A 22631-nucleotide genomic window follows, 5' to 3' on the forward strand; every position below is an offset into this window, starting at 1 on the left:
TGTGAAGAAAAAGAAAGCTGAGTATGAGGCATGGAGAGAGCCACCTTTAACCCACAAAGATGTTCACATCTTTTCTGTTGAAATAAAATTCTATTTCAACTTATAACCACAGCTCACTCTCACTTCCTTTATAACAAAGCTCTTTAAAGGAGACATCTACACTTGCTTTCTTCATTTCCTCACCTCTGAATCACTCAACAAGCTGCAGCCTCAAACTCAAGAGGTCCAATTCTGAACCTATTTCCTCTTGAGCCCTGTTCCTGCTCCTCCATTGCCTGCCCAGTTGGCAGAGTCATTTTTTAATCCTTTCTCTTCCTCACTTTCATTTTCCCTATGTCCAATCAATGATGAAGAACTTGTGTTTGCCTCCTAAATCTCTTCACTTCACTTCTATTGTCACTGCATGTCTGCATGCATTGGTTTGCTAGGGCTGCCATAACAAAGTACCACAAAGTGGAGTGATGAAACGACAGAAATCTATTGTCTCACATTTCTGGAGGCCAGAAGTCCAAAATCAAGATGTTGGCAAGATTGGTTCCTTCTGAGGGCTGTGAGGGAAGGATCTGTTCCAGATCTCTCTCCTTGGCTTGTAGACAGCCATCTTCATGTTCAAATGGCATTCTCCCTGTATCTTCACATCATCTTCTCTTTGTATGTATCTGTGTTTAACTTTCCCCTTTTATAAGGACACCAGTCATACTGGATTAGGCCAACTCTAATGATTTCACTTTAACCTGATTACCTCTGTAAAGACCCTTTCTCCAAATAAGGTCCATTCTGAGGTACTGGGGGTTAGGACTACAACATATGAATTTTGGGGGGGACACAATTCAACTCAAAACAGTGCCTCTATTCAAGTCTTTGTTATTTCTCACCTGTATCATTTCTTTGGTCTCCTTAGGAGTGTCCTTGCTTCTGGCATTGTCTTGTTTCAACTGAGCTCCACTCTGGTGCCAGAGGATCACATAAAACCTGCTGTGCCTGTCAGGATAAATCTAAGCTCCTTGTCATGCCTACAAGGCCCTTTGTGTTCTGACCTCTGCCATCCTTCTCAGTCTTACTTCCTGCCACTCACAAGCATTGTTTCAGCCATCATGAGCCCTGTGTCATGATTGCCCTGCCTTTGAACTTGGCTACATGTGGTTCTTCCTGCCTGGGATGGTCTCTATTTCTAGTATCCCTGATTGAATAAGTTATGGGGACTGAAGGTCAGCTCCAGCATCATCTCCTCTGAAAAATCTTCCCTAACACCTCTAGTCTGGGTTTTGTTTCTTTCCTCCCTGACCTACGTCCTCTCTGCCATTCCTCTCTACTGTACTTGTATTTACTAGATTATCTCCCTTAAAAGATCTGGATGACCAGGGCCTCTAGTTGAATGTCTGTTATACCAAAGGCACTCAATACATACTTGCTGAACAGATGAGTGAGTGAGTGAATGAATCCTGGTTTAGAAAATTGCTATGTCATTGTGAGTAAGCTATCTGGTGATAATAATGAAAACTTTATAAGGGAGGGGCAAAATAAGGGGTGTGGTACTCGGATGTGGTTTATAATTCTCACACTCAAGGAGAAACTGCATTTCAGCTGCTGTCACTGCTCTGAACGAAGTTCTGCTACATCACTGGCACTTTCTTTGTCCAGTAACATGACTAGCAAAAAAATAATTGCAGTGTTTGGAGCCACAGGTAAAAAACTTCTTCCTTTTAAAGTGCATGCTCACTTTGCTTACTTTCCTGCTTCCTGTTTTTAACTTCAGAGCCTGTAAGCATGGGCTGAACAAAGAGCCCTTTGGAGGAAATGAAGAAAAGTATCCTTTTGCTTGAGTTTCTCCTGTGGTAAAGCGGCAGGGTAATTTGACTTGATTGGTCAGAAATGATCTCAGTGGGACAAGGACAACTGACATTTTCTCTTTCTTGCTCATTTGCTGACTTGGTGGTGCAGTTTCCTTTTAACAGCAGCTGTACTCTGGAGACCACTCTCCACTCACTCCCTGACAGGCAAAAGGAGCAAGTGTGAGAGCCGGTGGGTATGCAGGGGACATCGACATGGCTCCCCCGTTCTGCAGCGATTCAGAAAGGATGGAGTGGGTGAGGGTTAGTAGAATGTGCTGAGGGACTTCTCTCCCGTGGGCAGCTGCCTGAGCCTTTTAAGTGGCATCTCTGCTTCCACTTTGCCTCCTTTACAATTGTTTTCCAACAGCCAGAGCCATCTGCCCAGGTGTTGCCCTCTCCATGAGCACTTTCCAGAGCTCCAGACTTAAAATAGCAACTCTGCTCCTGCCACTCTCTGGCACTCTCTGGCTGCCAGCTCTGCTTGATTTCTTCCATTACTGTCTGTCTTACCACTCTAGAGTATAAGCTCTATGAAGACCGGGATTTTGTCTGAAGGGTGGCAAAGGCTCAAACAGGGAGAAGAGAGAAATAAGTTCTCAAAAGCCAACAGCCAGGTATGATATTGAGTTTAGAAGGAAAAAAGAGATAATGAGATGATTGTGTAAAGCATTAAGGTGAGGGTGAGGATGTTGGTTTTACCTGAAAGAGATGAGAAGCCATTGAAGGATTTTGAGTAGCATTATGATATGATAAGACTTTGGTGTTAAAAGATTCATTTTCTTTTCTGTTTTGTGAAAAGACTGTAGGACAAGGGCTGAAGCCAGAAGACCTTTTAGGAAGCTGTTGCCATAAGCCAGGCAAGAAGATAATGGCTTAGACCAGGGTGGTAGCAGTGAGGTGGTGGAGAGTAGTCAAATTCTGGGTATGTCTTAAAGAGAGTTGATAGGCTTCATAGGGTTCACTGACAGACCAGATATGAGAGGTGAGAAGAGAGGAGTGAAGAATGACTTCAAAGTGTTCTGGCCTGAGTAACTGGAAGGATGGAGTTGTGATTCACTGATATGGGGAAGACTGGGGGTGGGGGGGCAGGACAAGGAAGGTTGGGAGCTCAGTTTAGTCTCATTAAACTTGAGTTGCTGCCTAGGTATCTAGGCTAGGCAGTTGGATAAGAGCCTTGGGAATAGCTCCTGAAGGAATCAGGTTAGATGTGTCAGAGTTGAAGAAAGTTGATTCCCAGTTAGCTAAAGGGGTGGGCTTGTTACCAAAACGTTGGATTCTTATTGTCCCCCAGGATGGAAATCAAGAGAGACAACAAATGGGAGTAGAAAAGTAAAAGTTTATTATCTTGTGCACAGTAGAGGTACAAGGGAGCCAGTACAGAAAGGAAAGGGGCAAGTGACTGGCTCATTAGGGAATGGAATAGTGGGGCTTTTATTAGGCAAAGGCTGGAGAGGAGTGCCTTGTCGTGGCATGTAAAGGTGGGGTTGTGCTTGCACCTGTGCTGTCTCATAACATGCTACTACATGCGATGCATGTATCATTAGCATGCTAGCTCTCCATCCCTGGGTGTGATTTTTGCTATGCTAATGGTGCTAGGGTCACCTTCAGTGGACTCCTGGGTGCTAGGGTGCATGCATAAGCCCAGGAAAGTCCAGAGGCTGTGGAATGTGGACCTTGGTGGTCTCTATCTGATTCTCCTAGTTTTCCCATTGGTTAGGGGCCTTACCTTGTTAGGCCAGAGTCCTTGCAGATGGCCCTGTCTCGTTAGGCTGGTTCCTGTCTCATTCCCCCTTGAGAGATTTTATCCTCCTTAATCTTACAGATCATGGGCAAAATTCTCTTCTTCTGAAGCTACTTCCTGCTAACAGGGGCCATTGAGAAGGGGGCCATATATCCGGGAGGAGTAAAAATCTTTTTCAGCTTGTTGCAGGGTCTGATAGGAATGAGAATGAGGGGCTGGTGGGTCAGCCATTGGAAGTGGCTGGAATCCTTGCATGACCATCAGTTTATTGTGGAATTGCTGGAGCCTAGAGGAAACAAACTTGGCAAGAAGGTTAAAAAGACAGGGACAAAAATTAATAGGAGTAGGATGATTACCAGGGATCCCAAGAAGGGAAGGAAGCAGATGAGGGATGGGAGGGCACCCTTGATCAGTGACCATGCCCTATTGGGGTCTGTTCCTTGGTTATATCAGTGAAGCCAGGATTATTGTTCATAGATTTCCCAGATGTTGGTCTCAACTTTCTCTGAGTTATTAACATAAGTAATTTCTAGTGAAAAAAGAAAAAGATAAAAAACAAAGTTAATGGTGGGAGCACGTTATAAATTGGTTTCTGAGCTCAGGGAGCAGTCAGCCTAAAAGATTTCTAAATATCAGAGTCACACCATCTTTTGTAGCTTGAAATGCCTCTGATGATGTCATTGGGTATTCAGGTATCTTTGTGAGTGGCTTACACAGACAGCAACAGACATGAATCTCCCTTAAGTTTATATCAAGTTGTCCAGCTTCAGTCTGTAGGGCTTCAGGAAAAGGGCAGGTTCAGTTTTCAATGATTCCAAATGAAAATGATGGGAAAAAAATTGAAAACATTTGTTTGGAGATTTGTAACCAGATATTTCAGGAGACTAGAAGAATTCAGGATCCAGTCCACTTTACAGATAGAAAACAAAGACCTTAAAATAATTATCTGAACTAGAACCTAATATCCATGAATGTGTACTATAGTTTCTATTGAACCATAATTTTTCTCTCTAAAATCACCCTCATTTTTACCAAAGATAGCCAATTAAGACTCACTGGTTTGTAAAATAAGTGTAGTTTTAATAAACTTGGCCAATTATTTACATAAGTACAGCAAGAATAGCATTAGGTTATATAGGCTTTTTCAAATCTGCTTTGTTCGAAATTTTTTTTAATTGAGTTCATAATAGTTTACATCAATGTGAGATTTCAGTTGTACATTATTTCTTGACTGTCACCACCTAAGTGCTCCCTTTCACCCCCTGTGCCCACCCCCTAACCCCCTTCCCCTGGTAACCACTGAACTGTTTTCTTTGTCCATGTATTTGTTTATATTCCACATATGAGTAAAATCACCTGGTGTTTGTCTTTCTCAGACTGGCTTATTTCACTTAGCATAATTCCCTCCAGGTCCTTCCATGTTATTGCGAATGGGATGAGTTTGTCTTTTTTTCTGGCTGAGTAGTATTCCTTTGTGTATGTATACCACATCTTCTTTATCCAATCATCAGTTGATGGGCACTTGGATTGCTTCCACATCTTGGCTATTGTGAATAGTGCTGCAATGAACATAGGGGTGCATATGTTCCTTTGGATTGTTGATTTCAAATTGTCTGGGTAGATACCCAAGTGGGATAGCTGGGTCATATTATAGTTCTATTTTTAGTTTTTTGAGGACTCTCCATACTGTTTTCCATAGTGGCTGCGCCAGTTTGCATTCCCACCAGCAGTGTATGAGGGTTCCTTTCTTTCCATATCCTTTCCAACATTTGTTATTTTTAGTCTTAGTGATTACAGCCATTTTAACAGGTGTAAGGTGGTATCTTAGTGTAGTTTTGATTTGCATTTCCCTGATGATTAGTGATGTTGAACATCTTTTCATGTGTTTATTTGCCATCTGTATATCTTCTTTGGAAAAATGTCTGTTCATCTCCTCTGCCCATTTTTTGATCAGGTTGTTTATTTTTTTATTGTTCAGTTGTGTGAGTTCCTTATATATTATGGACATTAACCCCTTGTCAGATATATGATTTGCAAATATTTTCTCCCAATTGGTGGGTTCTTTGTTTTGATTCTAGTTTCTTTTGCCTTGCAGAAGCTCTTTAGTCTGACGAACTCCCACTTGTTTATTTTTTCTTTTGTTTCCCTTGTCTGAGATGACATGGTATTTGAAAAGATCCTTTTTAGTTTGATGTCAAAGAGTGTACTACCAATATTATCTTCCAGGAGTTATATAGTTTTGGGATTTATCTTCACGTCTTGAGTTTATTTTTGTGTATGGCGTGAGATAGTGGTCTACCTTCATTCTTTTGCATGTGGCTGCCAGTTTTCCCAACACCATTCATTGAAGAGACTATATTTTCTCCGTTGTATGTTCTTGGCAACTTTGTCAAAGGTTAGCTGTCTGTAGATGTGTGGTTTTATTTCTGGGCTTTCAGTTCTGTTCCATTGATCTGTGTGTCTGTTTTTGTACCAGTACCATGCCATTTTGATCACTATGGCTTTGTAGTACATTTTGAAGTTAGGGATTGTGATACCTCTAGCATTGTTCTTTTTTCTCAGGATTGCCTTAGCAATTCAGGGTCTTTGATTGCCCCATGTGAATTTTAGGATTCTTTGCTCTATTTCCATGAAGAATGTCATTGGGATTCTTATTGGAATTGCATTGAATCTGTAGATTGCTTTGGGTAGTATGGACATTTTAACTATGTTTATTCTTCTAATCCATGAGCAAGAAAGCTCTTTCCATCTCTTTATGTCATTATCAATTTCTTTCAGTAATGTCTTATAGTTTTCGTCATAAAAGTCCTTCCCTTCCTTGGTTAAATTTATTCCTAGGTACTTACTTTTTCAGTTGTGATTGCAAATGGAATTGTTTTCTTGAGTTCTCTTTCTGTAAGTTCATTATTGGAGCATAGAAAAGCAACTGATTTTTGTAAGTTGATTCTGTACCCTGCAACTTTACTGTAGTTGTTAATTATTTCTATTAGTTTTCCAATGGATTTTTTTGGGTTTTCTATATATAAGATCATGTCGTCTCTAAACAGCAAGAGTTTCACTTCTTCACTCCCTATTTGGATTCTTTTTTTTCCTTTCTCTTGCCTAATTGCTCTAGCCAAAACCTCCAGTATTATGTTGAATAAGAGTGATGATAGAGGGCATCCTTGTCTTGTTCCTGTTCTCAGAGGGATGGCGCTCAGTTTTTGCCCATTGAGTATGATGTTAGCTGTGGGTTTGTCATATATGGCCTCTATTATGTTGAGGTAATTTCCTTCTACCTCCATTTTGTTAAGAGTTTTTATCCTAAATGGGTGTTGTATCTTGTCAAATGCTTTCTCTGCATCTATTGAGATGATCATGTGGTTTTTATTCCTCAGTTTGTTGATGCGGTGTATCACATTGATTGATTTGTGGATGTTGAACCATCCCTGTGTCCCTGGTATGAATCCCACTTGATCATGATGTATGATCCTTTTGATGAATTGCTGAATTCAGGTTGCCAAAATTTTGTTGAGGATTTTTGCATCTATGTTCATCAGCGATATTGGCCTGTAGTTCTCCATTTTGTGCTGTCCTTTTCAGGCTTTGGTATCAGAATGATGTTGGCCTCGTAGAATGTGTTAGGAAGTGTTCCATCTTCCCTAACTTTTTGGAATAGTTTGAGAAGGATAGTTGTTAAATCCTCTCTGAAAGTGGTAAAATTCCCCAGGAAAGCTGTCTGGTCCTGGGGTTTTATTCTTTGGGATGCTTTTGATTACTGTTTCAATCTCTTTCCTTGTGATTGATCTATTCAGATAGTCTGTTTCTTCTTTTTTTTTTTAAAGATTTTATTTTTCCTTTTTCTCCCCAAAGCCCCCTGGTACATAGTTGTATATATATATAGTTTTTTTTTTTCTTTTTAGTTGTGGGTCCTTCTAGTTGTGGCGTGTGGGTTGCCCCCTCAGCATGGCTTGATGAGCGGTACCATGTTTGGGCCCAGGATCCAAGCTGGTGAAACCCTGGGCCACTGAAGCAGGGCACACAAACTTAACCACCTGACTATGGTGCCAGCCCTTGTCTGTTTCATCTTTGGGAGGTTGTAAGAGTCTAAGAATTTATCCGTTTCCTCTAGGTTATCCATTTGTTGGCATGTATAGTTTTTCATATATTCTCTTATAATCTGTTGTGTTTCTGTGGAGTCTGTTGTTATTTCTCCTCTTTCATTTCTGATTTTGTTTATTTGAGCTTTCTCTCTTTTTTTCTTTGTAAGTCTGGCTGGGGGGTCTGTCAATTTTATTTATCTTCTCAAAGAACCAGCTCTTTGTTTCATGGATCCTTTCTACTGCCTTTTTTGTTTCAATAGCATTTATTTCTGCTCTGATTTTTATTATTTCTCTGCTTCTACTGACTTTGGGCTTTGTTTGTTCTTCTTTCTCTAATTCAGTTAAGTGTAATTTGTTATCGCTTATTTGGGATTTTTCTTGTTTGTTAAGGTGTGCCTGTATTGCGATGAATTTCCCTCTTAATACAGCTTTTGCTGTATCCCATATGAGTTGGTATGGCACATTATCATTTTCATTTGTCTCCAAATATTTTTTGATTTCTTCTTTAATTTTTTCAATGATCCATTGCTTGTTCAATAGCATATTGTTTAGTCTCCAGATCTTTGTCCCTTTCTCAGCTTTTTTCTTGTTAGTAATTTCTATCTTTATAGCATTATGATCGAAAAACATGCTTGTTATTATTTCAATTTTTAAAAATTTATTGAGTCTTGCCTTTTTTCCCAACATATGGTCTATTCTTGAGAATGTTCCATGTGCACTTGAGAAGAATGTGTATTCTGCTGTTTTTGGATGGAGTGTTCTATATATGTCTATTAACTCCAACTGGTTTAGCTTTTCATTTAATTCCACCGTTTCCTTGTTGATTTTCTGTCTGGATGATCTGTCCAATGACGTGAGTGGGGTGTTGAGGTCCCCTACTATTATTGTGTTATTTTGAATATCTTCTTTTAGGTTTGTTAATAGTTGCTTTATGAACTTTGGTGCTCCTGTGTGGGGTGCATAGACATTTATAAGCGTTATTTCTTCTTGATGTAGTGTCCCTTTGATCATTATATACTGACCCTCTATGTCTCTCTTTACCTGCCTTATCTTGAAATCTACTTCATCTGATATAAGTATTGCGACACCTGCTTTCTTTTGTTTGCCATTAGCTTGGAGTATCGTCTTCCACCGCTTCACTCGGAGCCTGTATTTGTCCTTGGAGGTGAGGTGTGTTTCCTGGAAGCAACAAATTGTTGGATCTTGTTCTTTAATCCATCTTGCCATTCTGTGTCTTTTTATTGGAGAGTTCAATCCGTTTACATTGAGGGTGATTGTTGATGTATGAGGGTTTAATGCTGTCATTCTGTCACTCGTTTTCCAGTTTTCCTGCGTTACCTTTGTTTCTGGTCCTGTGTGTTTTGGTCTACCCATTGACTTGTGCAGTTTCTTATGCTGTGTTTGTTAGTTTTTTTCCTTATTTATTTTTTGTGTCTCTGTTCTGTTTTCTCAGTTTAGTGGCTACCCGGAAGTTTGTATTCAGAATCTCATGCATAACATAGTCCATTTTCTGGTGACCTCTTATTTCCTTAGCCTAAACTGATTCAGTCCCTTTCCTCCCCTCCTAAGTTATTATTTTCATCTCTTGTTCCAACTTGTGCTGTGAGTTTGTGGTTAAAATGACAAGATTGTCTTTGTTTTTGGTGTTTTACTTCGCTTTATCCTAATGCTATAGTTGAATATTTGCTATCCTATTCTGATTCTATCTATTTGTCTCCTTACTCTGTGTTTTGTGACCCTTTCTCCCATTTTTTCTTTTTTCAGGTATGAGGGCCTTCTTGGGGATTTCTTGTGGGGGGCATCTTGTGACTATGAAGTCCCTTAGCTTTTGTTTGTCTGGGAAAGATTTAATTTCTCCCTCGTATCTGAAGGATATTTTTTCTGGATAGAGTATTCTTGGCTGAAGATTTTTATCTTTTAAAGTTTTGAATATGTCATTACATTCTCTCCTAGCTTGTAAGGTTTCTGCAGAGAAATCTGCTGAAAGTCTGATAGGGGTTCCTTTGTAGGTTATTTTCTTCTGCTTGCTGCCCTGAGTATTCTTTCTTTGTCATTCATTTTTGCCAGTTTTGCTACTATATACCTTGCGGTAGGTCTTTTTACATTGACATATCTAGGAGATCTGAAAGTTTCCTCCACACACATTTCTCTCTTATTCCCTAGATTTTGGAAGTTCACTGCTATTATTTCTTTGAACACACTTTCTACTCCATTCTCCTTCTCTTCACCTTCTTGGATACCTATAATTCTTATGTTGCATTTCCTCATTGAGTCAGCTCTTTCTTGGAAATTTTCTTCATTTCTTTTTAGTCTTAGTTCTCTCTCTTCCTCTGTCTGGAGCCATTCAACCTGTCTATCTTCTATTATGCTGATTTGCTCCTCTATGGTGTCCACATGAGCATTCAGGGAATCCATATTTTGTTTTATCTGTTCCATTGTATTTTTCTTCTCTAGTATTTCTGATTAATTCTTCTTTATAGTTTCAATCTCTTTTGTGAAGTAACTCCAGAACTTGTTGAATTGTTTCTCTATATTTTCTTTTACCTCATTGAGTTTTTTGATGATAGCTATTCTGAATTCATTGTCATTTAGTTTACTTATTTCCAAATCCACAGGACATAATTCTGTGTATTTATTGTTTTCCTTCTGGTCTGGAGCTTTTATGAACTGTTTGATGCTAGAAGAACGATTGTTCTGCATAGTGATATTATTTGGTTGCAGTTACAGCCTATCGCCACTAGATGGGGGTCGAGAGCTGCATATTCTGAGCCCTCTGCCTTCAGCTGAGATGGCATGGCACAGCACGGGTTGGGGGGGCATTTTTTCTTGCGCACAGACCCGGGTTTCCTGATCAGCTCTCGCTAGCTGGTCTCCTGGGGTCTTGGCATGATGAAGTCACCTCATGCAAAAGCTTTCACCCAGTTAGAGAGCTTCCCTCTTGGCTGCAAGTGTGCTAAGGAGTCCTGGGTGATCCTGCAGATAGATGCGTGACCCCTACCCCACTCCTTCCCTCATGGAGCCTCCCACGGCAGCAACCACATTCTTTAGGGGAGGGAGCGAAGTTCTCTCTTACCCCATTCCAGCTCCTCTAAGGGGGGCTCAAGCCTCTCTGCTGTCCGTCATTTGGCTGCTGTGGGTCTCCAAGAATTCCTGTGTCATTAGGATATATTTTGTTGGAATATGGTTGCTCCTTTTTGTTGTATGGTGGAGGGGAGAGAGTCCTGGGCAAGCTCACTTTGCCATGATGCTGACGTCACTTCCTTTTTTTAAAAAGATTTAAAAAAATTTTTCCTTTTTCTCACAAAGCCCCCCAGTACATAGTTGTGTATTTTTAGTTGTGGGTCCTTCTAGTTGTGAGATGTGGGACGCCACCCCAGCATGGCTCGGCGAGCGGTGCCATGTTCGTGCCCAGGATTCAAACCAGCAAAACCCTGGGCCACTGAAGCAGAGCGTGCGAACTTAACCACTTGGCCATGGGGCCAGCCCCTGGAATACCTATAATTCTTATGTTGCATTTCCTCATTGAGTTGGATATTTCTCAGAGACTTTCTTCATTTATTTTTAGTCTTAGTTCTCTCTCCTCCTCTGTCTGGAGCATTTCAACATGTCTGTCTTTGATTATGCTGATTTGGTTCTCTATGATGTGTGCTCGAGCATTCAGGGAATCCATATTTTGTTTTATCTTTCCCGTTGTGTCTTTCATCTCTAATATTTCTTTTTTTTAAAGATTTTATTTTTCCTTTTTATCCCCAAAGCCCCCTCCTACATAGTTGTATATTTTTAGTGTGGGTCCTTCTAGTTGTGGCATGTGGGATGCTGCCTCAGTATGGCCCAATGAGCGGTGCCATGTCCGTGCCCAGGATCTTAACCAGTGAAACCCTGGGCCACCACAGCAGAGCGTGTGAACTCAACCACTCGGCCATGGGGACAGCCCCTCATCTCTAATATTTCTGATTAATTCTTCTTTATAGTTTCAATCTCTTTTGTGAAGAAGCTTCTGAACTCATTCAATTATTTCTTTACATTCTCTTTTACCTAATTGAGCTTTTTGATGATAACTGTTTTGAATTCATTGTTGTTTAGCTTACATATTTCTGTGTCCTCAGGACTGAGTTCTGGGTGCTTATTGCTTTCTTTCTGGTCTGGAGATTTGATGTAGTTTGTGATGTTGTAAGGTTGGCTCTTTCTTATTCCAATGTCATTCGGTTGCAGTTACAGCCTATCGCCACTGGGTGGGGGTCGAGAGCCACGTATTCTGAGCCCTCTGCCTTCAGCTGAGATCCCAGGTGCTGTAGTGGTGCCGGGCAGGTGTGGGGAGGGGCACTTCGTCCTCTGGGATTTCTCAATCAGCTCTTGCTATCTGGTATGCTGGGGTCTTGGCTTGATGAGGTCATCCCATGAGAAAGCTTTTGCCCTGTTAGAGAGCTTCCCCCTAGACTGCAAGGGCCCATGGGAGTCCTGGGTGATTCTGCAAATGAGCCACCCCTCCCCTGCTCCTTCCCTTACAGATCCTCCTGTGGCAGCTATCGTGGTCTTTAGGGGAGGGAGTGAAGTTCTCTCTTACCTGGCTCCAGCCTCTCTGCCCTCCGTCATGTGGCTGTGTGTCTCTCTGAGGTTTTTGTGTTGTTAGGATGTCTTCTGTTGGAGTATGGATGTCCCTTTTTGTTGTATGTTGGAGGGGAGAGAGTCTCGGGCAAGTTCCCTCTGCCTTGATGCTGATGTCACTCTCCTTGCTGGAACTTTTTATAAGGAATCTCAGATTGAACTTTAAAGGCCTCTTGAGGCCAGGAAAGCCGAGCCAAGGATTTATCATCAGGCTTCACCTGCAGAACCTTAGATTTGGGTGAATTCCTCTCTTTTCTTGAGGTTCCCCAAAATATTGAGGGCCTTGCCGTATGGTTGCTGGGAACTCTGTAAACAAGGTACCAGGCCAATATTTCCAAGTGGCTTTATTCCAGAAAGTCATCCCTTATTCCTAAAAGCTGTCTTGTCGTATCTGAGTCTGTATGTTTCTCTCAAATATGACATGCCAGTTGAAGCTGTGGTATTATAACCAGTGTTTTCAGTTGTGTCCTGTTATAAGGAGAACAGATTCTTATAGAACTTTTGCAAATAACTATATTGCCATGAAAACAATACTCACTGCTTAAGAGCTTCCAGATCATGGAAGGATCAGGTAGGGAGAAAAATAAATAAATGATTCAATTCTGCTTACAAAGGTATAATTTACCAAATTGGTATAAATAATAGCTAGCTTGAAAGAAAAGAGAAAAAGATTTCCTTATATCTAAAAAAATAAAACATCAAAAAACCCAGCAATATCTCAAATGAAAAGTCATATAAATTGTAAACATCCTCATCAGTTAATTCAGTCCTGTGTAATTGATTCTTGATCTTAATCTTCTGTTGTGTTTTATGAGGTCATCAGTTCTCTGTTAGAGTTCTGTAATTTTTTACCCAGTTCAGTTTTATAATCAGAACGTTTATCAGAAACCTGTATTCTAGAATAAGTGTCAGACAAAAGACTCAAAAGGACAATTGACAAAGAAACTTGGCTACTTTTGTGACGTACATTTCAAGGTAATAACTAGAATTATGGCTGACAACCAGGACAGAGCAGAATTTTGGGAATGTTATATCATTTTTAAGACATTTGTATGAATAACATTTACCCACATAATACACCTACAAAAGTTTATCATCACTTATTTGGCAATGCTTCCTGTGTAATTTAACACACCGAATAAGCCTAATTACTTTAGTGTATTTTCTTTATAGAAGGAGAGAACAAATATTTTTGAGAATTCCTAGGGGCCCTCTGAAAATTCTAAAAGAAGAAAAAAATTTTTTTTTTCCTTCCTCCAGGTCAAAAGAAAGACTTCATTTAGGATTTGAATTTTGGGAGACGATTGTCAAAAATATCAAAAGAGTTTAAAATACTTGGTCAAATAGGAAACAAAGCTCACTGCAAAACAAGACTCAGTTATCCATTCAATCAAAGTGACAACAGAAACAGTCATGGGCAAACAGAGAGTTAAAACAGTCAAAGATTCTTAATATAGAGACCTCAGTCTTGTTGAATATAGGAAATTATTTTAACAAAACATACATTTTCTGCCCTTTTAGGTAGGGAGGTACTCAAAGGTAAAGAAAAACCTTTTATAACCTCTTTATCAAGAGCAGACCAAAAGTCCAGGGAAATTATCCTTTTAAGAGAGAGCGAATCAAATTTTCATTTTTGCAACAGCTGACTTTTTATGTTAAAACTTATTTACTTATATTAATTAGAATTTTTAACTCTTACAGACCTTAGTGAAAACTAAAAACTAAGCAATTATGAACTGTCTTTTATATTAGCATTTTGTGATTTGGCAAATTTATAAATACTTTTCATAATTTCTAGAAACATGTTACTTCATAGTACAATCTTTTTTTTTCTGCTTTATCTCCCTAACCCTCCCCCGCCCATACACAGTTGTATATCTTAGTTGCATGTCCTTCTAGTTGTGATAGTACAATCTTAATAAAAATACAAGACGTATTTACTAATAGACTTAAATATCTTTTAGTTTCTTTGTAATAAGAAGCCAAAAGTAGATAAACTTAGACATGTTTAGGGATAATGTTTCAGTACGTTATCTTGTTTGAAAATGACTTAGATATCCAATGAGTTTTTATCATTCAATTTTAGCTAGCAAAACTTCAAAGTTTCAAGTTACCACAGAGATTTTGGAAGTTATCATAAATATGCATGTCCTAGCACATAAAAAGTTTACCCAAGACTTCTATCTTTTTCACATTTATTTAATTTACTCTTTCCAGTAATTATTTAGATTGCCTACAAAACTTATGAGATATTAGACAAAATTAGCCATCCTTTTAAGTTACTGTTTTTGCTAACTAGTTTTGTTACAGAGAAAACATCAGATTATTTGACCAATAAACATAGAATAAAGGCTGCATGTCTGCATCATATCCAATGCTGATAACTCTGAAAACATGTCCATTTTAATCAAACCAACAACCTTTAATAAGCTTTCAGTTACCAAAGATTAATTTATATCATGTTAACTTGAAAGACATTTAGGTTAGTTTCTATTACATTTAGAAATAATTTAGGTAAGTGCTTACTTTAAGCCAATTAAAAAGAGCTCTTAATTTTGGCCATACCATCCAGAGGTAAAAATATCACACACATATAACATACATATAGACATACATACATAGACAGAGTCTCCACAGCATTTGTTTTAAAATTACTGCCATGAAACAGGTACCGTAAAACACTAGTTATGAATCCAAATTTTGTTTTAAGCCTTTTGTGGAGGAGACACTCAAGATGCTAGATTTTTGGCAGGAGAGCTCTTATGGCCATTTTTTCCTTTTTCCCTTTTTTTCTTCAGTCCTAGGAATTAGTGACAGGCTAGATATTCCCCAGACGATTTGCAAGCTCTTTGAGATAAGGGAAATAGATGGAATCTGAATGCCTCTAGAACTGCATTTCTAGTCTTGCAAGGATTTTCTAAGGACAATTGCTTTTGATTTCTCAGAAATTGGGTTGTAACTCAAATGACATTATAGGTTGATCTACCTGTCCGACTACATCATAAAAGCACAGAGAAACCACTCAAGTTTTCTCCAAGATGGAGTTTTTGGGGCATAACCCATCCCATTGAACGTGTTTCCAATTAATTAAAATGTACCTGAGGAGTGAATCTCTGGGGATGCTTGGGGCATTCCCCATGGTGGTAAAGTTGGTGTCCGACTGACATCAGGCCCAGAGAAGGATGCAGAGCCCAACTGTTGGTGTCAATATAGTTATAAGATTTGGTCAAGTCCCACTGAGCCCGGGCACTTAGTCCCTCAGCAAGCACAAGGCAAGCCAGGGAGGCAACAGGCAAAGGCCTGGAGCTGGCGGGGGCAGGATCCCAATGCCAGAGTTGAGAGTTAAGTCCCTGGTGAAAGGTTTTGAAGTTTTCAATTTTTACGGAAGGTCCAGGATCTGCTCAGGTCCAGCCTGAACTTAACCTTGACTTGGTGACAACATAGGAGGAGATGAATGAAACAGACAAAGAAGGGAAAGAAGTGGTTAGGCCTCACTCTCATGGCCTCTTCCCAAGGGTTATCACGATAAGGGTCACACAAACAACATTTCTCAGGAAGGACAGTTTACAGAATAACAGAAAACAGAGACTGCAGTCTGATCAGTCTAAGGACTGACCCAGAGATCAACCTGGAATCACTCTAGGTGGTCAAAAACCAGAGGAGAGCTACCAGAAGTAGAACATGGACTTTCCAAAACCAAAGATGGCAGCCTGGTCAGTCAAAGGACTGACCCAGAAACCCGGACTGCCAAGAGAGGGCACCTCACTTGGGGTCACCACGATGATCAGGCCCAGAAGAGGAGAGCTCCCAGAGGTGTAACTCGGACTCTCTGAAACCAGAAAAAACAGATTGTCAGGCTAGTGACTGACTCAGGGGTTCATGGTGCCCCTGAAACCAGAGGAGAAAAGATTTTCCTAATGAGGAAAATCTCTTTCCTAAAGGAGAGAGAGAGAGAAAGAGGAAAACTTTAGGAAAGTTGGTCAGACTGAAGGGGGTTGGCTCCCAGGCCTTGAACTGACTTACCAAACGCTGGAGTCTGAAAAAAAGGTTCAGCTCTGACCATTTATGTCCATATGTGGGTAGCCAGCCTGGTCCAGTACCAGGCCGACAAATCTTCTACCAGAATTCAAGAAAGTCCTGTCCTGTCCAGTCCATTTGTGGTTGCCAAAATGTTACTGGCACATTGGGTTCTTACTGTCCCCCAGGATGGAAATCAAGAGAGAAAACAAATAGGAGTAGAAAAGTAAAACTTTATTAGCTTGTGCACAGGACATGCACAAGGGAGCCAGTGCAGAAAAGTAAGGGGCAGGTGAGCGGCTTGTTAGGGAATGGGACTGTGGGGCTTTTATTAGGCAAAGGCTGGGGAGGAGTGCCTTGTCATAGCATGTAGAGGTGGGGTTGTGCTTGCGCTTGCACTGTCTCATAGCGTGCTACTACATGCGACACATGTATCATTAGCATGCCAGCTCTCCACCCCTGGGTGTGATTTTTACTATGCTAATGGTGTTAGGCTCACCTTCAGTGGACTCCTGGGTCCTAGGGCGCGTGCGTAAGCCCGGAGAGTCCAGAGGCTGTGGAATGTGGATCTTGGTGGCCTCTATCTGATTCTCCTGGCTTGCTGATTGGTTAGGGGCCTTACCTTTAAAGGCCATGGTCCTTGAAGATGGCCCTGTCTTGTTAGACTGGTTCCTGTCAGGCTGATTACTTTATTGCCCAGTTCTTCTACTTTGTTCAGTAGCATTGATGCAGTGGGTGTGTTTAGGTTTTTGAGGTAGGGTTGCCAGGTTTAGCAGATAAAAATACAAGATACCTCGTTAAATTTAACAGGGATACCTGTTAACCCTTAGCTCTTAACCCTTTGCATGCCACACTCCGAGCAGTACCTCAAGTGCCTGCCATTCAAACGCTACTCTCCACGTGGAACCACCTGCAAGGGAACTGGGTCCAAGAGGGCACAATCCAGAATAAGTGAGGAGAGTCTGGGGCAACTGAGTATGACAAGAATGGATGCTTGGGGGGCTGCTTTTTCGAGCTGATAGGTTTATGGGCGTGACTTGCTAGTTTAGAGGAACAGGGCCAAGTTGGAGGAACTCCTCTCCTGGTTTGAGTCTTAGTGAAACATTAAAGCAGGAGTGGTTAGGACAGCCAGTCCTGGTTTTGGTCGAGCTCCTCTTATTTTGTCTCACTAGTCCTTGTCATTTGCTTCTCCGTCTCACACTGGTCCAGGCAGGACTGTTTACCTCCAAAGCTGAGAATTGAGAGCACAGAGGTGTCATTCTTTCCATTTCATTCACGTATTCATTCAACAAATAGACACTGCCAACGTGCCAGGCACCAGACTCAGAAAATGGTTGGCACACAGGGATAGAGCAAACACTTTCTATCCTCAAGGAGAACCCTGTTTAGTAATAGGGTTATAAGGTAATAATTACAATGGTGAATGTCATGGGCTGAATTGTGCCCCTCCCCTAGTTCATATGTTGAAGCCCTAATCCCTGTTACCTCTGCGTGTGATAGTATTTGCAGACAGGGCCTTTAAAGAGCAATTGAGTTAAAGAGAGACCATGAGAGTGGGCCCTAATCTGATCTGACTGGTGTCCTTATAAGAAGAGGAAATTTTGACATCCAGAGGGACAGGAGGGGCTCGCGTGCACAGAGGAAGGAGCACGTGAGGACACAGTGAGATGGTTCTCCATCTGCAGTGCGAGGAGAGAGGACTCAGGAGAAACCAAACACACCAACACCTTGATCTTGGACTTCTAGCCTCCAGAACCGTGAGAAAATAAATTTTGATTATTTAAGCCACCAATCTGTGGTATTCTGTCATGGGAGCCCTAGCAAACTACTACAGTCAACAAATATTTTTTATTGAATCTTATTTTTATAGAAGTGCATAAAATAGTTTTAAAAGTCTTGTAGTCCTACAAGGTTTATAAAGAAACCCAGCAGCCCCTACCCACCCCTTTCCACATTTAACTGTTCTGTTTCTACTCGTATTTTTCTCCATATTTCTATTATAGTCTTTTGTGTTTCTGTGGTATCCATTGTAATTTCTTCTCTTTCATTTCTAGTTTTATTTATTGGAGCTTTATCTCTTTTTTTCTTTGTAAGTCTGGCTAAGGGTTTGCCAATTTTGTTTATCTTCTCAAAGAACCAGCTCTTTGTTTCATTGATCCTTTCTTCTGTCTGTTTTGTTCCAATTTTATTTATTTCTGCTCTGATTTTTATTATTTCCCTCCTTCTGCTGACTATGGGCTTTGTTCTTCTCTTTCTAATTCTGTTAGGTGTAGTTTGAGATTGCTTATTTGGGATTTTTCTTGTTTGTTAAGGTAAGCCTGTATTGTGATGAATTTCTCTCTTAGTACCATGTTTGCTGCATCCCATATGAGTTGGTATGGTATGTTTTAATGTTCACTTGTCTCCATACATTTTTTGATTCCTCTTTTAATTTCTTCAATGATCCATTGGTTGTTCAGTAGCATGTTGTTTAGTCTTAACATCTGTGTCCCTTTTTCAGCTTTTTTTCCTTGTAGTTAATTTCTAGTTTCATAGCATTTTTGTCAGAAAAGAGGCTTGTTATTATTTCAACCTTAAATTTATTGAGGCTTGCCTTATTTTCCAACATATGGTCTATCCTTGAGAATGTTCCATGTGCACTTGAGAATAATGTGTATTCTACTGTTTTTGTTAAGTCCCTCTAGACTAGTGTTTCATTTAAGACCTCTGTTTCCTTGTTGACTTTCTGTCTGGATAATCTATCCATTGATGTAAGTGGAGCATTCAGGTCCCCTACTATTATTGTGTTGTTGTTAATGTCTCCTTTTAGGTTTGTTAATAGTTGCTTTATGTACTTTGGTGCTTCTATGTTGGGTGCATAGATATTTATAAGTGTTATGTCTTCTTGGTGGAATGTCCCTTTGATCATTGTAAACTGCCCCTCTCTGTCTCTCTTTAACTGTCTTATCTTGAAGTCTATTTTGATACAAGTATGGCAACACCCACTGTCTTTTGTTTGCCATTAGCTTGGAGTATCATCTTCCATCCCTTCACTCTGAGCCTGTGTTTGTCATTGGAGCTGAGATGTGTTTCCTGGAGGAAGCATATTGTTGGGTCTTGTCCTTTAATCCATTTCACCACTCTGTGTCTTTTTACTGTAGAATTCCATCCATTTGCATTTAGAATGATTATTGATATAGGAGGGCTTAATGCTGCCATTTTATCACTCGTTTTCCAGTTCTCCTGCATTTCCTTTATTTCTCATCCTATGTCTTTCAGAAAGCCAATTTGGTTAGGTAGTTTTCTATGCTGATTTTCTTATTTTTCTCCTTGTTCATTATTTGTGTCTCTGTTCTACTTTTTTGTTTAGTGTTACCATGAGGTTTGTGTGCAAAATATCATAGATGAGATAGTACATTTTCTGATGACCTCTTATTTCCATAGGCTAAGCCAATTCAGTACCTTTCCTCTTCCCCTCCTAAGCTGTTTTTTGTCACATCTTATTCCATTTTGTATTGAGAGTTTGTGGTTAAACTGTCAAGATTATCTTTGTCTTTGGTGTTTTTATTCCCTCTATCTTTAATGTTTTACTTGAGTATTTGCTAGCCTTTCTGATGGATAGCTACAATTTTCTGATTTTGTCTACCTGTTTATCTCCTTACTCAGGACTTTGTAACCTCTTTCTTCTTTTTTTTTCTTTCAGGTATGAGGGCCTTCTTGAGCATTTATTATCAGAGGGGTCTTGTGGTGATGAACTCCCTTAGCTTTTGTTTATCTGGGACATTTTTATTTCAGCATGATATCTGAAGGAGTTTTCACTGGATAGATCATTCCTTGGCTGAAAGTTTTCCTCCTTCAAAGATTTGAATATATCATTCCGCTCTCTCCTAGACTGTGAGGTTTCCACTGAGAAATCCGCTGAAAGCCTGATAGGGGTTCCTTTGTAAGTTATTTTCTTCTGCCTTGCTGCCCTTAGTATTTTTTTCTTTGTCCTTGACTTTTGTCAGCTTCACCACTATATGCCTTGCAGTAGGTCTCTTTACATTGATATAATTAGGAGATCTGTTTCCTTCTTTCCCCTGGATTTCCATTTGCTTCCCCTGGTTTGGGAAGTTCTCCACTATTATTTCTTTGAACAAGCATTCTGCTCCATTCTCCTTCTCTTCTCCCTTGGAATACCTATAATCCTTATGTTGCATTTTCTAATTGAGTCGGATATTTCTTGGAGACTTTCTTCATTTCATTTTAGTCTTAGTTCTCTCCTCCTCCATCTGAAGCATTTCTATATTTCTATCCTCAAAGTTGCTAATTCATTCTTCCGTGATATCAGCTCTATTTTTCAAGGAATCCATATTCTGCTTTATCTCATCCATCGTGTTTTTCATCTCCAATATTTCTGATTGGTTCTTCTTTATAGTTTCAATCTCTTTTGTGAAGTAGGTACTGAATTCATTGAACTGTCTATCTGTACTCATTTAGCACATTGAGTTTTTTTAACAATAGCTATTTTGAATTCTCTGTCACTTAGGTTATAGATTTCTGTGTCTTCAGGATTGACTTCTGGGTACTTGTCATTTCCCTTCCGGTATGGAGATTTAATGTATTTGTTCATACTGCTATATGGTGTGGATTTGTGCTTCTGCATTTTGGTAGTATTTGATTGCAACTTAGACCTGTTGCTGCTGAGTAGGGATCAAAAGCTGAATATTCTGAGCCTGCTGTGATCTGCAGGACAGTTCCCAGTTTTTGGGCAGGGGCACCAGGTGCTTTCTTTCTCCTGCATGATCTTGGGGGCTTCTCTCTCTGCCCTCACTATCTGCTCTCCTGGGGTGTTGGCTTGATGAAAACTCCCCGGTGATAGCTAGTCACCCCTGTGTGGGGATTTCCACCAGGCTTGAGGGACCTCAGAGATCTATGGTGTTCCCATGGAGGGCTGCCTCTCCCTCCTCCCTTTCCTCATGGAATCTGCATGCAATCCCTGGGTCACTACCCTTTGGGAAGGAAGAGAAGCTTTCTCTTGCCTCATTCCACTTCCTTGTTGGGGGTTGGGGGGTTCCAGTACTGCCACCTTTGGACATATGACTGTGTGGGGCTCTCAGAAGTCTTTTGGGTTGTGTGGATGTCCTCTGTTGGAACATGAGTGTCCTTTTTGTTGTATCTTAGAGTGAAGAGTTTACAGAGAGAGCTTACTCCACCAGAATGCTGATGTCACTACTTCTGTATTTCTAAATAATGTGATAATATGCTATTTTTTGGTTTTTCAAGTTTAGATGTTATCCATTATCTTTAGTCTTATACATCATCAGCCCCAAGCACATACTTCCTTTTCCTTACACTCCCCATATAGTTTATAACAATTTTCTTTTTCATATGGACGATAGACTAATATGGGCCCTTATTGTTACTATGTAATTATTGTTCATACTTGAGCCATGTAGTGTGCACTTTCTTTTCTTACGTGATTTCTTGTTTTCCCTGAAATTAATAATTTCTTTTATTTTGTATTTGCTTAGTTTTCTTTATACCTATCACTCATTTTTCTCTCATCTCACCAATAAAGGTAGACAATTTCTCTCAAAATGAGCAAACACATCAATGAATCTGTTGGTTCTGTTTTTCTCCCCTCATGGAGACTTCCCTCCTGAGGTGCTCCCTCTCTCTATTTCAGTCCTCCTAGGACTTCTCTTCCCCATCATTCTAATAATTCTGTTTGCCTTTCTCCTGGGTTTGGTTCCTATTTCCTGGATTCCTCTTGCTTGCTTTACTTTCTCATTTTGTTGGAGTGTGTCCTCCAGTAACTTACAGAGAAAGAGTGGATGGGAGTTAAATTTTTGAGACCACGAGTGTCTGAAAATGTCTTTATGTAGAATTATTAGAATTAATTGATCATTTGGCTAGGTTAGAATTCTAGATAGAAAGTAATTTCCCCCCTAAATGGCATGACTCTATTGCTTTCAGTGTTAGAAAGAAATCAGGTGCTATTTTTACCCCTACCTTTGCATTGACTATCCCCCCTCCCAGAAGTTTTTAAGATCTTTTTATCCCCTGTGTTCTGAAATTTCACAATGGTGTACATAATGTGCGACTCTCTTCATTCATTGTGCTGGGCACTCAGTGGCCCCTCCATATGGAAGCTCAGTCAATTATCATTGCATTCTGGGAAATTATTATCTTCTTTGATAATTTCCACACCTCCATTTTCTCTATTATCTCATCCTGGAATTCCTCTGGCTTGATCATCCATTTTCTCTCTCCTATTTTCTATTTCTTTGTTTTCTTCTTCAAATGCTGGGAGATTTTTCAACTTATTCTATTTGGGAATTTATTTCTGCTACAATAACTTAAATTTCCAGAGCTTCTTGTCTCTGAATGCTG

At 40.0% G+C, this 22631-nt stretch overlaps 1 protein-coding gene across 1 annotated transcript in view; it reads left to right on the plus strand.

The window, feature by feature from the left end:
• The first annotated feature begins 1523 nt into the window (after positions 1-1523).
• Positions 1524-22631, plus strand: part of LOC103559039 (nmrA-like family domain-containing protein 1) — a 33577-nt gene continuing 12469 nt past the window's right edge. The window contains exon 1 of the mRNA XM_008532356.2: positions 1524-1685. Coding sequence (XP_008530578.2) covers positions 1541-1685 — 145 coding nt within the window. The 5' untranslated portion in view covers positions 1524-1540. The remainder of the gene's footprint in view (positions 1686-22631) is intronic.

The sequence above is a fragment of the Equus przewalskii genome, chromosome 18, assembly GCF_037783145.1.
Source record: "Equus przewalskii isolate Varuska chromosome 18, EquPr2, whole genome shotgun sequence".
In the NCBI taxonomy this organism is placed as follows: domain Eukaryota; kingdom Metazoa; phylum Chordata; class Mammalia; order Perissodactyla; family Equidae; genus Equus; species Equus przewalskii.